The 14,408-nt window shown below is 37.0% G+C and overlaps 1 protein-coding gene across 1 annotated transcript in view; it reads left to right on the top strand.

Moving 5' to 3' along the window:
- LOC137257657 (F-actin-uncapping protein LRRC16A-like) overlaps positions 1 to 14,408 on the top strand; it is an 80,288-nt gene continuing 65,880 nt past the window's right edge. The window contains exons 1-2 of the mRNA XM_067795016.1: positions 1 to 194; positions 354 to 451. Of these exons, the coding sequence (XP_067651117.1) occupies positions 158 to 194; positions 354 to 451 (135 nt within the window). The 5' untranslated portion in view covers positions 1 to 157. The remainder of the gene's footprint in view (positions 195 to 353; positions 452 to 14,408) is intronic.

Raw genomic sequence — 14,408 nt, 5'->3', positions numbered from 1 at the left:
GTCACAACAACACTTCCCTCAGAGTAATGGCGTTTAGCGAGAGAGGGACACTCCCTCTGCTGGTAGGGGAGGTTTAGTCTGGGCTCACAGCAAGACGTGTCAGTGGATTAACCCAACAATAACCCTAGGACACTAATGAACTTTTCCTCTAACCAAAATGGCAGCTCTAAACAATATTCCTCGTGACATACTAGGTAAGTGACAGAGGGTTTCCCATCAAGATTCTACAGAAAACCGTGTCGTTTAACGCTTTCAACCACTTCCTGTGTATTTGAGCAGACACCTGCTGATTTGCAAGACCGTATTTCACCTAGAAGTAAATTAATTACCCTCATAATTTTCATATATTCCAGACAGTATACGCGATGTGGTTGACAGGCGTATGAAATTCAGCATTAAGCGTATGGTCAGGCAGGAAGTGCGCCCTGAAAAGCTCGAAAATAGAATACTGGTAAGTGACATATAATTTTTTGGGCAGTAGCCAATCTGTCACATGCATCTCACTTCCTAGTTGGGGGTCTGGCGGGCATATCGGCCGCAGAGAAGGTCACAGTCTGTGTTGAACTCACATGTATTTACAGTGTTTAAACTCGAAGTGTCCCTGTTTACATCGCCTGGGTTAGGGTGTAACACTAAGAATGAGACGAGCCTAACAGTCGATCACTTGTGATTGCTTGCCACATTTGCCCTTGTTCTGTGTGAGGGAAGCTTGTTTGGTTTGGAATTACAATGTGGACTTTGTTGATTTGTTACCTGTCTTTGACTGTGGTATATATGCCCAGATGTTGCCAATGATGATAACTGGTCTGGGAATAATCCCTGACCAAGAAATAAATGGTCATTGTTTAGGTTTGACATTGTTTATGTGATCTGATTTCTGTAGTGTGCAACCCTGATATCCTGTGATGTTCAGTGCTCTCTAGCATGGATGTGTGGTATGCTTGTATCCAACAATTCAAGGATATGTTTCAGTGTCGCTTGCATGGTAAATCTTCGTGACACGTACATCACCGTAGACCTCAACTTAGACTTTACGGAACGAACCCTTTTAGCTTCAGCCGCACTTAAGTCCTGTGTAACATTTGAGACCACTTTGCAAGAGTTCACTCAGACAACACAGCAGACCTACAGTACAATTGATGTCTTTCACAGCAATGGGTCTTCAGGCTAAAGATGTAGGTCTGTCTGTGAAAAACGCTGTTAAAATCCAAAGTATAATCAAACAACTACATTTTTAAAAAAATGTGTAATATTTTTGAAGCAGTACTATAAACTAGACCAGAGTTGAATTAAAAGAATATGTAAGTTAACATCTATCCAGAGTTTGAAACATCTGCCTGCCCGGGACGGGTAATTTTCAACATGGACATCCAGATTCTCAAATTCACCTGCCCGATGGTTGGGTCAAAATGTAGACATGTATAAAAAGATAAGTTCTTGTCCTCGGTCAAGTAAGTTTTATATCAAAACCAGCGCTGTGATCTGATTGAATTTTGTACCCTCTCAATGTGCCTGTTTCTTTTCAGTTGATGCGTTAAATATTCCACACAAATGTGTCTGTGACATAAACATTTCTGTGAGGATGTGAAAGGCAGAACGATATGTATTCTTTCTGATTCCAACACCAAAGAAACATAATCATAGACCCTAACTAAATAAGCAACCGTTAAAAATTTTAGATATTGATTTTAAATGGTAATGCTTTTATTGTACCATATAAAACCCCCCAAAAAAGGTCAAAAACATTAGCAAGCAGAACTCCTGTTTTTCAAAATCTTCATTTTTGAAGACCAGGAGTGTGATGATATGATCTAGTAATTCCTGTTCAGTAGAAATCACTCTGCTGTGCAGGCAATAATTACTCAACAATACTCCATAACACCTGGACTCTCCTCAGTGAATAGTGATCATATTGCGCAGTATGATTTTATTGTACTTGATGTATTTCAAAGCTTGTTCCGTTTATAAGAATCATGTCACATGGTACATAAAAAGGAGAGATTCAAAGTTAAGTAATTTCCACATCTGCTCTTGGAACTGATTTTTAACGAGAAAAGTCTTTTTGAAAGGTTTTCTCCTTAATCTAAAGTTTCATTTTAGCCCCTAATCAAATATGTTGAAAACACTATCTTCAGGCGAGTATGCCAAGACGGACCAGCTTCCATGATCTCAATTAGCTTGAAAATCTGAAGCAGTAATTTATGCTTGTTTGCATGCTGAAAGCATTTAATGATGACATTATATATTTCATGGCCGTGTATTGGAGAAAGACTTGCTTACTGCCAAAATAGTTAACAATTGGAAGCATTTCTTATCATTAGAAGATAGTAATATAAACAATTTATAACTTTGATATTTCATGCTTGATATATCACTCTCACTGTTGTGACTTTCTTTAAAGTTCTGGGATGTAAAGCTTGTGCAAGTTCAGAGATACCTTAATACCTGTTCATAAGCAACATTATAGTTCAGTTTTGGCATGTTTTACTTGGACCATGCCCAAATAATAGACTTAATGAAAAGTACTAGATGTTAGAGCTAATCCTGGCTCTGTGTACTGTCTAGCACAGCACTTACTGAACATTCTGTCACAGTTAATAATTGAATGACCATTAAATGTATGTCATTCTTTCATCTTAAATTCTTTACATAAATAAGAGTTTGATGAAAGGGCAGGCAACTGGAATCCGTCCCCTCAGTATAAGTACTTAACTAAACATGCTCGGTAGTGCAGGTTGTCTAAATCATATGGGCTTGGCAGGCTGAAAAAACAAATATCGCCAAACTGGTCTTTATTTTTCCTTGTGACATGTCTGTGAAACTTACTGTAACATTAATTATTAAGAGTTAAAACATAGTTAAGTAAATGCATTAACCAATGGATATTATGATAATATGAATCAAGTCGTCGATGACTAATATCCATTTCTTCATATGACCTTGCATGTTGTGAGTTTACTATTTACTACCTACACCGATGCATGTTAAGAATGGTTGGTGTACGTTACCTTTAGTAACAGGTTGTACAATAAATCCTCTAATGTCCTATAGCTGTCATCATGTGTTTTAATTGATAAGTAGGCGGTTAGAAGTACATGTTATATGCTACTCTCTTCATGACTTGTCACAAGCAGAAACATTTATGTACTCAAAACTCACTTACATGGCAGTAATCATGTAATTGAGATTTGTAAATATTGGTAACAGAATCATTCATAAAATTGAAACAGTCATTAGTCATTTATCATCATCCGTTGAATGTGACCTGTGAAGATCTGGTGTAGAATAGGTCTTCAGCAACCCATACTTGCCATCATTCTCTTCCCACAGAGGTTACTTGTCATATCTTCCTACCTAACCTCTGTTCTAATACGACACTTTCATGGTGCGAGTGTTCAAGACTTGTGATTGGAGGCAATCAGCGACCATGTTTCAAAATTGATTGTTCGCAAGATCTCGGTAATTTCTGGATGTATCAAGAACACTAGAACCTCTTCCCGAGCTCAATACTCAAATGTTTCTTCTAGACAGAATTCAGTCATGTCACATTTGTTTCTCTACATTGCTTGCATTTGTAAAGTTGAATCTAGATCGATGTAATACGTGTTCTGATTGGACAGAAAAAAAGGGAGATAAATCTGCTGCCATTTTCTGCCACTAGGGGATTTTGTGAGAACCGTGAAATATGTCCGTGTTAGAACAGAGGTTCGTAGGAAGATATGACAAGTAACCTCTGTGGGAAGAGAATGACTTGCCATAAAAGGTGACTATGCTTGTCGTAAGAGGAGACTATCAGGATTAGGTGGTTAGGCTTACTGACTTGTTGACATACATCATTGGTTCACAATTGCACAGATCAGTGCTCATGAGGTTGATCACTGGATTGTCTGGTCAAAATGTGATTATTTACAGATGGTTGCTATGTAGCTGGAATATTACTGAGTGTGGCATTAAACTAAACACACCTGGTTGAATGTATGTCATACAGAGGACTTTTTGTGAAAGCTGCTAAACAAATATTTATGTTACGTTTTGGAACCAGGGACAGTATTTTGTGGTACAACCAAACATTTGATGGTGCAGCCAATCCTATGACCCAGGTTGTACTTGATCCAGATACTGCATAAAAAAGAAATCGCACCCTGCCTTTCTGTGCACACCTGTAGTCAGATGGCTCTCAAATGAGAGAGTCTGGGTACAATGTGTGAAGCCTTTTTGTGGTGCCACCTGCTGTGATATTGCTGGAATATTGCAAAAATTGGCATAAAACCAAACTCACTCACTCACTTAGAGAGTTCTGAATAATGAAGCTGTATTTTGACAGCTTTATCCTCTAAGACAATTTCTCAGTATTTAAAACATGTTGATTAAATGCTTGAGTCTACTTAAGTAATAGGTTACCATGGTTATCAGTAGAGTCTCGATAATTAAGTATATTGGTCAGTTTTTTATATTGATTACACAGTTTAATCAAAAACATATAACAAGCTACCTTCCTGACCAGTTATCGAAGTTAGCTTCTTTGGTGATTACATTCTGAATCAGTTGTTTTTTGTTTGTCCATATTCAACATTCATCTTTTAATGAAAAGCATATTTGTGCACGTTCCACTGATGTGGCATGACAAGGAGTCTATAAAGAATGTAGGACTTAGTATGTTATAGCAGACAAATATTTCAAGGGTGTGGTTGAGAGGAAATTCTGGCAGTCCAGTCATTCAGACTGAGTAACAAGTGTTATATATAGTATGTTGTTTCTTCAGATCTACTCTGGGTGTTTATGGTGAAATTTATGACTTTGTTCTTGTGTCACATTTAAATGCTGCCTATTGGACAATTTTGATCAGAAAATTCCTGATCTAACAAAAATTCTGCCGGTAAAATGATTATTATTAAACAGTTTCTCACATTGCTGTGGCAAGTATTAATATACAGATGTGTGGAAGTGGATGCTAGTGAACAGGATCATTCAGAAATGTAACATATTGAGTGTCCAGGTACAGCAATCTTTGCAGAACCATCTGAACCTAACCGTCCTCTCTAAAGTCATCACCCTGTGATGAGAGGTAGGGTGGCATAGTGGTGAAAGTGTCCAGTCATGATGCAGGTTTGATTCTCCATAAGGGTACAATGTGTGAAATATATTTCTATTTTGTGGTACAACCAAACATTTGGTGGTGTAGCCAAACTTAAGAGCAAGGTTGTACATGATTCAGATACTGAATATAAACAAAAGCGCACCCTTCCTTGCTGTGAACAACTGTACAGTCAGATGGCTCTTCAGTGCTGTGATATTGCTGGTACATTGCTAAAAGTGGCCTAAAATCATACCTTCAATTAGAATATGTACTTGAATCTGTGACCATAGCTTAGATCTGAGTCAAATTTGACTGGCTATAAGTAGCCATTTTATTAAACTAAGATCATGAGTGAGAGGAACTGTATATTAAGTCTGCTAGGTGGAGAAATGTCCAAAGTGAGTACTTGTTAGTGAGTAGACCAGAGGTATTCATTCAATCAGTGAATGGGAGAGATGTCATGAGGTGGGTGAATGAAGGTGACCAACGAAACATGGCTGTTTACAGTATCTTACTGTTTACAGTAGCTTGCCATGATATTGCTGGAATATTGCTAAAGGTGGCATAAAGCCTAACTTACTCACTCACTCCAGTATGTGTGTCATTTGGTCCAAAAGTCATGAAAATATCTTCCATATCTGTAACTAAAGAATGATTGATTTATTTGATGTTGCCTTGGGAAATTAGTTCCTCTGATAGTATTACCATTATGTATAGACTGTCTCTGGCCATGTTAAATTGTGTTTGATAGCTTGACAAATGATTAACTGTCCTTGGTGGAGTATTCATGGTTAAAAGGACAAGATGATATTGGGACCTGTTAGTACGGATGTTTGCTTTGTGATGAATTATGAGCTTATATGTCTATCCTGACACAGGCTAAGAAGTTGTGTAGACTTCTGTATCCATCTGTGAGTCATAGGTCATGCTGAGCAGTGGAGGTGAGTTCTTCCTCTAGGGCAAATATCAACCAATTTGTCACCAATCAGTCCTCACTTGTCACCTGCTTTATATCATCAGAACTAAAACCTGTATATTCATATCCGTTTATGGTCAATTTGTTATGTGAAACATTAGGGAAACACTTAGGAAACAATTACATTGATCAGGATGTCGTTTGCTTTGATAGTTATTTTGACTTATGGCTGTTGAGATTTTCCTCGACCAGAGTTATGCCCCCTGGGCAAAGTATCTCATAGAAATTCTTGACTTGGTGTATTTCAATTTGTTTAATTACATGATCAGTAATCAGATTACTTTGGGCGTTATTAAACTAATGCTATGGTATTATTCCATCTGTGATATTAAACTGGTTATGTGGATGCTGTCCGTCTTGTGACGTTTATGTGATGAGATGGATGGTAACAGGTAGTGATGATACAAGTGTTACCTCACTAATGATGTGAGTAGATGGATGGTAACAGGTAGTGATGATACAAGTGTTACCTCACTAATGATGTGATGAGATGGATGGTAACAGGTAGTGATGATACAAGTGTTACCTCACTAATGATGTGAGTAGATGGATGGTAACAGGTAGTGATAATACAAGTGTTACCTCACTAATGATGTGAGTAGATGGATGGTAACAGGTAGTGATGATACAAGTGTTACCTCACTAATGATGTGAGTAGATGGATGGTAACAGGTAGTGATGATACAAGTTTTACCTCACTAATGATGTGAGTAGATGGATGGTAACAGGTAGTGATGATACAAGTGTTACCTCACTAATGATGTGAGTAGATGGATGGTAACAGGTAGTGATGATACAAGTGTTACCTCACTAATGATGTGAGTAGATGGATGGTAACAGGTAGTGATGATACAAGTTTTACCTCACTAATGATGTGAGTAGATGGATGGTAACAGGTAGTGATGATACAAGTGTTACCTCACTAATGATGTGAGTAGATGGATGGTAACAGTTAGTGATGATACTTACTTCCTGGTTAGTTTGTTAATCAAATATTGATAAGTTATTGATTACGTTTGATTTTCAGAATATGCATAACAAAACTGTCATAACAGACACTTCTTTCAATATGAATTTCATCACTGTTCATGCCTTGATCATGGACATGAAATATTTTGTTGATTTCTTAAACGCAACACTAAACAATATTCCCAGTGTATGGTGGTGGTCTGTAAATAATCAGTTCTAGACTAGAAACTACCGTGACCATCTACATGAGCATCGATCTAAACAACTGATACAATGTCATGTGTCAACCAAGTGAGTCTGGCCACCCGATGACGTTAGTTGTCTTCGTCATTGTTCAATAGCAAACTGTGAGAGTGACTTACCATGATAACTGCAAAAATAATGTCTCAGATAGGAAAATTGGATAAATATGAAAGAAGGTTTAATAGCTTGATGTGAGTGGAACACAGAGATTGAGAGTGATAGTACTTAGATCGTTGTTCAGGTTGACAGATCAAGCCAGCAGGATCCCAAGTCAGTACACGTTCCAAGTATGGCAGACTTATTGTAAGCGACAATGTCAGAGCATCGCTGTCAGGGGTCTGTGACTTAACTAATTGGTTCTTATCACACCTTTACAGGTCTGCACAGGTGTAACATAGTTTTATACACAGGCAGTCATGGTCTGCTTGTCGTAAAAACATTTGCTATTTGGCTCTGTGATTTGGCTGTTTAGTCTTTATCAGTTGCTGGAATGTTGGGGTAACCTAGTTGTTTATGTGTTTGCTTGTCACACTGAAGACCCGGGTTTGATTCCTACCCATCTTGAGTTCATTGATCATTAATTCAAATGATTCAGTTTCATGATAATCATGTGTTTGTACAGAAGCTGTGGGGTTCTTAGGGTGGCCTAGTAGATCAGGTTTCCACAGCTTTTCATAGGGTAAGGTTTGATACCTCCAAAGGCACCAGTCGTAATTGAAGCTTCCGACTAGAAGGGTAACATGTTTTCCACACATCACAAGTCAAACAATGGGTACATGTGAATGCCTTTCAGGCTTAAGGTTAGATGTAGTGCATTTGTGTGAATTGCACAGTGGGGAAACCAGTTTTCTGTGACTTGTGTCTGTCTACTTCCTGGTTATCTGATTGTATGGGATAGAGCTTGGAAGATGTGTTTACACAAACTACTGGCTCGATGATACAGTAACCTATTACAGTCTTCAAGTTTGCCATCCTGTTTCTGACATACTTTGTTATGTTTTACTGTTCATGTATTTTCCAGTCATCTCAGTTGGAGTGTTAGCACATTACGTTAGTATTTAGGATCGGACATTTGGAATATATTTCAAGGCAGTGAATACTTTATGCAATTTGATTAATGTTTTCTCATTTCCTTTGGTAGTCCTTGTTGCCGGCAGACTTTGTAGGTGCAGCAGGTATGCAACCTGTCACTACCATCAGGAAATCAGGCTTATAGCTGATATAGCTGAAGAGATTCTAATTCTAGTTTAATTTAACTATAGTTCTCTCTTACTAAAATGTACAGCAAATTCTTGTGGCAAAACTATTCGTCATATCTGTCACTTTATTGGAAGTGTTTGTTTATAAATGTAGCTTCCTCAACGGAAATATATTCCATGTTTAAGGTAATCTATACATATGCATCTTGAAAAATTGAACCCAAGGTTTCCGATGTGTCTATGTTTTGAAAACTGTTGGCATCAAGAATGTTATACTGTATATCTTTTCTGGGAGCCTCACTGTTACATATGAAACCAGCGAAGATCCAGGTTTGAATTGGTCAACAACCCATGCTTGTCGTAAGAGACAACGATCATGGTTAGATGGTCATACTCACTGACTTTGTTGACACACCATATCCCTCTTGCCTAGAGTGATGCTCATTCTGTTAATCACAGGATTGTTTTGGTCCAGGCTTGTTTATTTACAGACCATCGCCATATTGCTGGAATATTGCTGAGTGCTGTGTTAAACAACAAACTGACCGTTACATATGGACAGATACATATAGATGCTGTATTACTTAAGTTAAAAACTCAGCCAAGGCTTTGGCTATGAACTCTTTAGATCACAGAGGTCATATCTCTGTGATAATACAAACACCTGCACAGTATCATGGCAGGTAATGTTCTTACTATTTCGACCTGTAACCCATGTATGTCGTAATAGTGGCTAACAGGATCAGGTGGTCAGGTTTCTTAACCTACTTTACACACATGTATCCCAACTGTTTAGTGCAATGCTCATGCTGTTCATACGGCATTATGCAAGAAAAAAACAAGCTGTTACATATGAACAGATATGTATAGCTGCTGGATTATTGAAATATTCAGCTAAAGCCTTGATTATGAACTGTAAAGATACCAAAGGTCATGTCTATATGATTATAGAAACACCAGTGGAATATCTCATCCCTTAAGCTTCTTAGGATTTAGTGGCATTGTCATGAAAAGGCATCCAGGTGGTGCTAGCCTTTCTTATGTTGTCAGTCACTCGATTGTTTGGTTCAGACATTACAGGTAAAATAATGCTGACAACATGGTAAAACAACATTCACTCATTTGCGTATTATCAACACATCCCAATACACCAGCTGAATTAGAAAATAACAACTGCAGGTGCTTGAGTCATTCTGTGGTGATCTGTGATTGGTTACGCTGGTTAACTAGTCTTTGTTAACTAGTAGTGGCTGGATGTAAGATGTAACTAACTGATCAACCAGTGATGTTGAGGAACTGTCGTATAAATAGAGAGCAAATAGCCTTGTGACATTTGATCAGCTGTTTTGTCTTCATGATACCCCATACCAAATAAAATTAGACAATGGCTGCTTATATGACCTAAACTATGACCCGTGTAATACCATATTTCTGAAACGAGTGAATGGTTAGATACCGATATCATTCATGAGTCTCATAAATATGGTGTTACACGGGACATAGTTTAGTATTTTATTTATTACTCACCCAACATTTGCAAAATATTATTTACCAAAGTACTTCTTTCCTAAGAATTCAGTGAGTGTAATGAGTCAAGCGAGGTCTAATAGTACTGTGACAGTGGCATTAGCATTGTGACATCATAACATTGTGATGTCATATGTGAGGTCATATATAGCGTACTATGCAATGGTATTACACAGTGTGTTATAACTTTGTAAAATTATTAAACAGTGATATCTTCAACAAAGAGTGTTCTTTCCTTCTTTCCTTATCAACTGATGAGACTTACAAGTATGCTGAACTAAGTTGCAAATGTCTGTTGTCTACAGTTAATGAAAACATATTTTTGTGTTGGTCATTAAATAATATGTCGCTGAAGTTATAATTAACATGTGTTTGTGATCAGAATTAACTTTGTTTTGTTTGCATTTACTGACTGTGAGGTCTGAGACATCAGCTCCATAAAGGTGAAAAATATTGAAGTTCATAAATATTCAGTGCCTTGATGGTATCTGGGTCACTCACTTTTATATCTGTCATTCATATTCACTTGAATTTAGTTTTGAAATAAATGTAAAATATGATAGTTTCCCACGATTGTGGTTTTGGATCATCTGTATGTATTTATTCTTTTGTGGTATGAAAGAAAATATAACTAAGGTTTCTGAGCTGAAGGTGACCGTATACATGCAAACGATATTTCATTGCTTAAGTAACACTATGTAAGAAGTTGTTTGGGGGATCATTAGCTTCAGAGTAAAATGTATTTTTTTGTGCAACATGATTTATCTACAACAGAGGCCTCTTGCCAGTCTGAAATTTCACCTTGCATATCTGTATGTCTTCACCTGAATGATATATATTTGCTGAAAAAAGGCAGGTTTTATGCATACAGTGTATGGCAGAGAACAGTGATAAGGGAGCTACATCCTGTTGATTTTTAACTCAAACAGTCACCAGAAACAACTTTTAATTATATTTAGAAGTTCACTTTTTTACAAATACCTGTAGGACTGAAATCCAAAATAGTAACAATACATTGATATCCAAATAAAACAATTAATAGCCAAAGTGACAGATAACGTGGAAAAAAGAAAAGGTCTGTCTATGGATATATATCTTATAGAAGTTGATAATTTTTAAGTTTCAATCAGATATCAGGAAAATATTATATTACCTGAAAAGTAACTTTGAGTTTAAATGAAAAAAAAGAGTAAAAATAAAACACTGACGTATTTCATGTCATTGGTAGGTGGTGACATCAATAAAGGCAATATAGTGTGTTGTGAATTGAAACTGAAACTTTATTTCCTCACACATCAGTCCTTCTGACATACGATCAAATGACACAGTTTTCATATCTGTTATCGTGAGGATGTCTTCCCATTTACAATATTTCTGGTTGTCCATGTTTTTAGCTGGCCCTAGTAAATGCTAAATGGTTTAGCATTATCAGGAGCAGCTCTGTGTTAACAAGATACTGTTCCATGTACCACAGGCTTCTAAGTTTCATTAGAACCAACAGTAATAAGATACAGTAGTAACGACCTGACTACAACTGTGTCAAGTAGATGTGGCTTGCTCTGAATGCTGCAGGAATGTACAGGTCATACTGACCTGATAGATCTCAATCAGGTTGAGAGAGATGGGGTTTTAGCTTACTTCCATGATGACCTTAGCTTAGTCTATCTGACTGTTCCGGAACCACACAGTTACACTTTCATTGCCAGCCTATTTTTTGCAGGGGGGAAAAACACTAATTAAAGCAAGTCTAGAATTTCCTCAAATTCAGGAATCAGAATCTTCAGTCTCACTAAGCTTTTTCAGTTGTCAATTGAGATATTTGTATGTTTGTTTTATCTTTATTTGCAGAGAGTACAGTTAGTCTAGTGGTAATCATGCATAAACGAAGGTGTCTCATTACAGGACATTAATATTCCAGGAGGAAACAGATAATGAAGAGAAATTAAGGGAAAATATATTTATTCCTTTTCTTTGACCAGTGATACATATCACTTATTCTCTCATGCATTCCATGGGTCTAAAAAAATATTGCAACATCTGCATATCATTTCCTCACCAGTAAGCATGAATTTTCTCCAAAATGATTGGCAACCATACTTACTTGTCAGTCATAGATGGCATCTCATGAATTGAATGTTCAGCTACGACATTTTAAAATGTTCGATAGACCATAACCAACTGGTGTAGTTTAGGATATGTTGAAGATGAATTCCATTTCCATCAGGTCTGTCCTCATTATAAGACATGTAGAGAGGGTCTGTCCTCATTATAAGACATGTAGAGAACTGTTTAAGTTTAGTATTCAAATAGTTGGTTGCAATAGACATTATGATGATGATGAAGTGTACAGGTTAATCATCAATGTCTTTTGAGGTCAATAAATATACAAAAATACTTACGTAGCATTGTTTTATTGTTTTTGGTATATTAGTGAAGGTTACAATACAATTTCATTCACTTCTGACTCTGCATGTTTACTTCACACTTCTTCACTTCCTTTTAATAGATCATGAATTTATGGCACACCTGAAAATGAAATGGAACAGTTAATTATCATGGCATTCCCCTGAGGCACACTTGAACAAAACTTAATTTCAATCCCTGGAATAGTTGGTCACAATAGACTATTACTATCACAAAAGATGTTTTTCCCTAAATAGTCACCCCTACTTAACACTGTTATTGTTGCATGGCAATGTTGAAGTAATGATATTTTCAGCTGGGTAAATAAGTAAGTCTTCTACTTTTCCTCGATATACCCAGGAAAATGTGGGAATTGATCAAAGAAACCTTAGTTCACACCTCAGACTTACCTCCCTTAGGAGTTCCAGGATCAATTGTGGTCTGAGTCAAAGATTCATACTAATTGTAATCCTTGTTTTTTAGTAACAGTTTCCTTGCTTGTGAGTTTCTCCAAGGGGATTAACCTCCAGTGTTTTCTTCTTTGGAGGCTTTCATTCGGAATTAAAACTATTTAACTGTAACAGATGAACGTTCACTGTCCCCTGGAGGGCATCATTAGTCATCAGTCACCAGGCGCAGGTTATGGAGAAAAGCTGTGAAGTGGGAAGTCAATTAGTATCCAGTAACACAGTGATAGGATTACCTATGTCAATCTGACAAATGTTGCTGGACCTACATTAAATGAATGCATGTCACGTTTTTATGGATAACAACAAAAAATAGCTCTGAAACATCATAAAATAAAGAATGAAACAGCAGTTGTTATCCATAAAAATGTGTCATGTATTCATATTCATCCAACTTCTAAATACCTTTCAAGAACATGCTGTGGAATATTTAACTTGAATTCATACTATTGCAGTTTCAATGGATGTTTGTTCATAGTGATATATTTATTTACTTTGACTGGATTCTTTCTTGTTATGATTTGTTTGAAACATTAAAGACTGTTTCTGTTGATATTCTAAACTTAAATATGAACAAAAACGATATCTTGGTTTAGTTTTGTTTGTTTCCTTGCTATTTAATGCCTCACTCAGCAGTATTTGAGCCATAGGGCAATGGTCTGTAAATATTTGAGCCTGGACCAGACAATCCAGTGATGGAAATTGTGAGCCTTGGCGTAAAGGATTGTTTGTCAGATAGTGTTAAGGATTTATTGTTTGTATTCTAACTGATTCAAACCAATTTCCTGTGGCATGCAAATTGTGTAAAGGTAATATTTTGATTAAGACAAAAAATGTCTATAAAATATTCAAAGCTTAAATTCAGAGGTATGATTACATTGAGAGCAATGCTTTCCCTGTTTGGCGGTTCATTTATCAGTGACTTACAGTGTTGATTGGGAGATTTGTAATTTGTATGGACAGGGGTATAACTACCATTAGAACCCGGGCTAAAAAAAGGATGGGCAAATTCACAATTCTATCTGAATTCAAAGCTTCAGATGTAAATAGATCTCCTAGAATGCTCATATAACATTCTTGGGGTAGTCAGCTCTTGTTTTAACTAGTTGAATATTTCCTGTTATGTAATTTTGCCAAATGTGTTATTACCTGCATGTTGTAGACAGTACTGTATCTGCCAGCTGTGAGTGGATGAGTGAGTGTGGTTTTACATGGCTTTTGGCAATATCATAGCAGGGGAGACCAAATGTAGGCTTCACGTGTTGTTCCTCCATGTGGTTCCTACATAGGGAATAGAACCCAAGTCTTTGGTGTGCCATGTGAAAGCTTAACCGCTTAGAGAGACTGCCCAACAGACTCTCTGCCAGCAAAGAGTAAGGTTGTGGTTGGATTCTCAGACTGTGTTATACAAGGAGATGTCATCACCCTCTCAGGCTCTCTATGTTAAATGGACAAAATTAGAATGCTTTATGTTGCACTCGGCTCACATGTAATACAGTGTGTGAGCTAACTGTCATACCACGCCTGTGGTTCTTCTGCAGATACAA

This window comes from Haliotis asinina, chromosome 12, assembly GCF_037392515.1.
Source record: "Haliotis asinina isolate JCU_RB_2024 chromosome 12, JCU_Hal_asi_v2, whole genome shotgun sequence".
Classification (NCBI taxonomy): Eukaryota; Metazoa; Mollusca; class Gastropoda; order Lepetellida; family Haliotidae; genus Haliotis; species Haliotis asinina.
The sequence above is the reverse complement of the archived record's forward strand: the minus strand, read 5'-3'. Positions and strand labels throughout refer to the sequence as shown.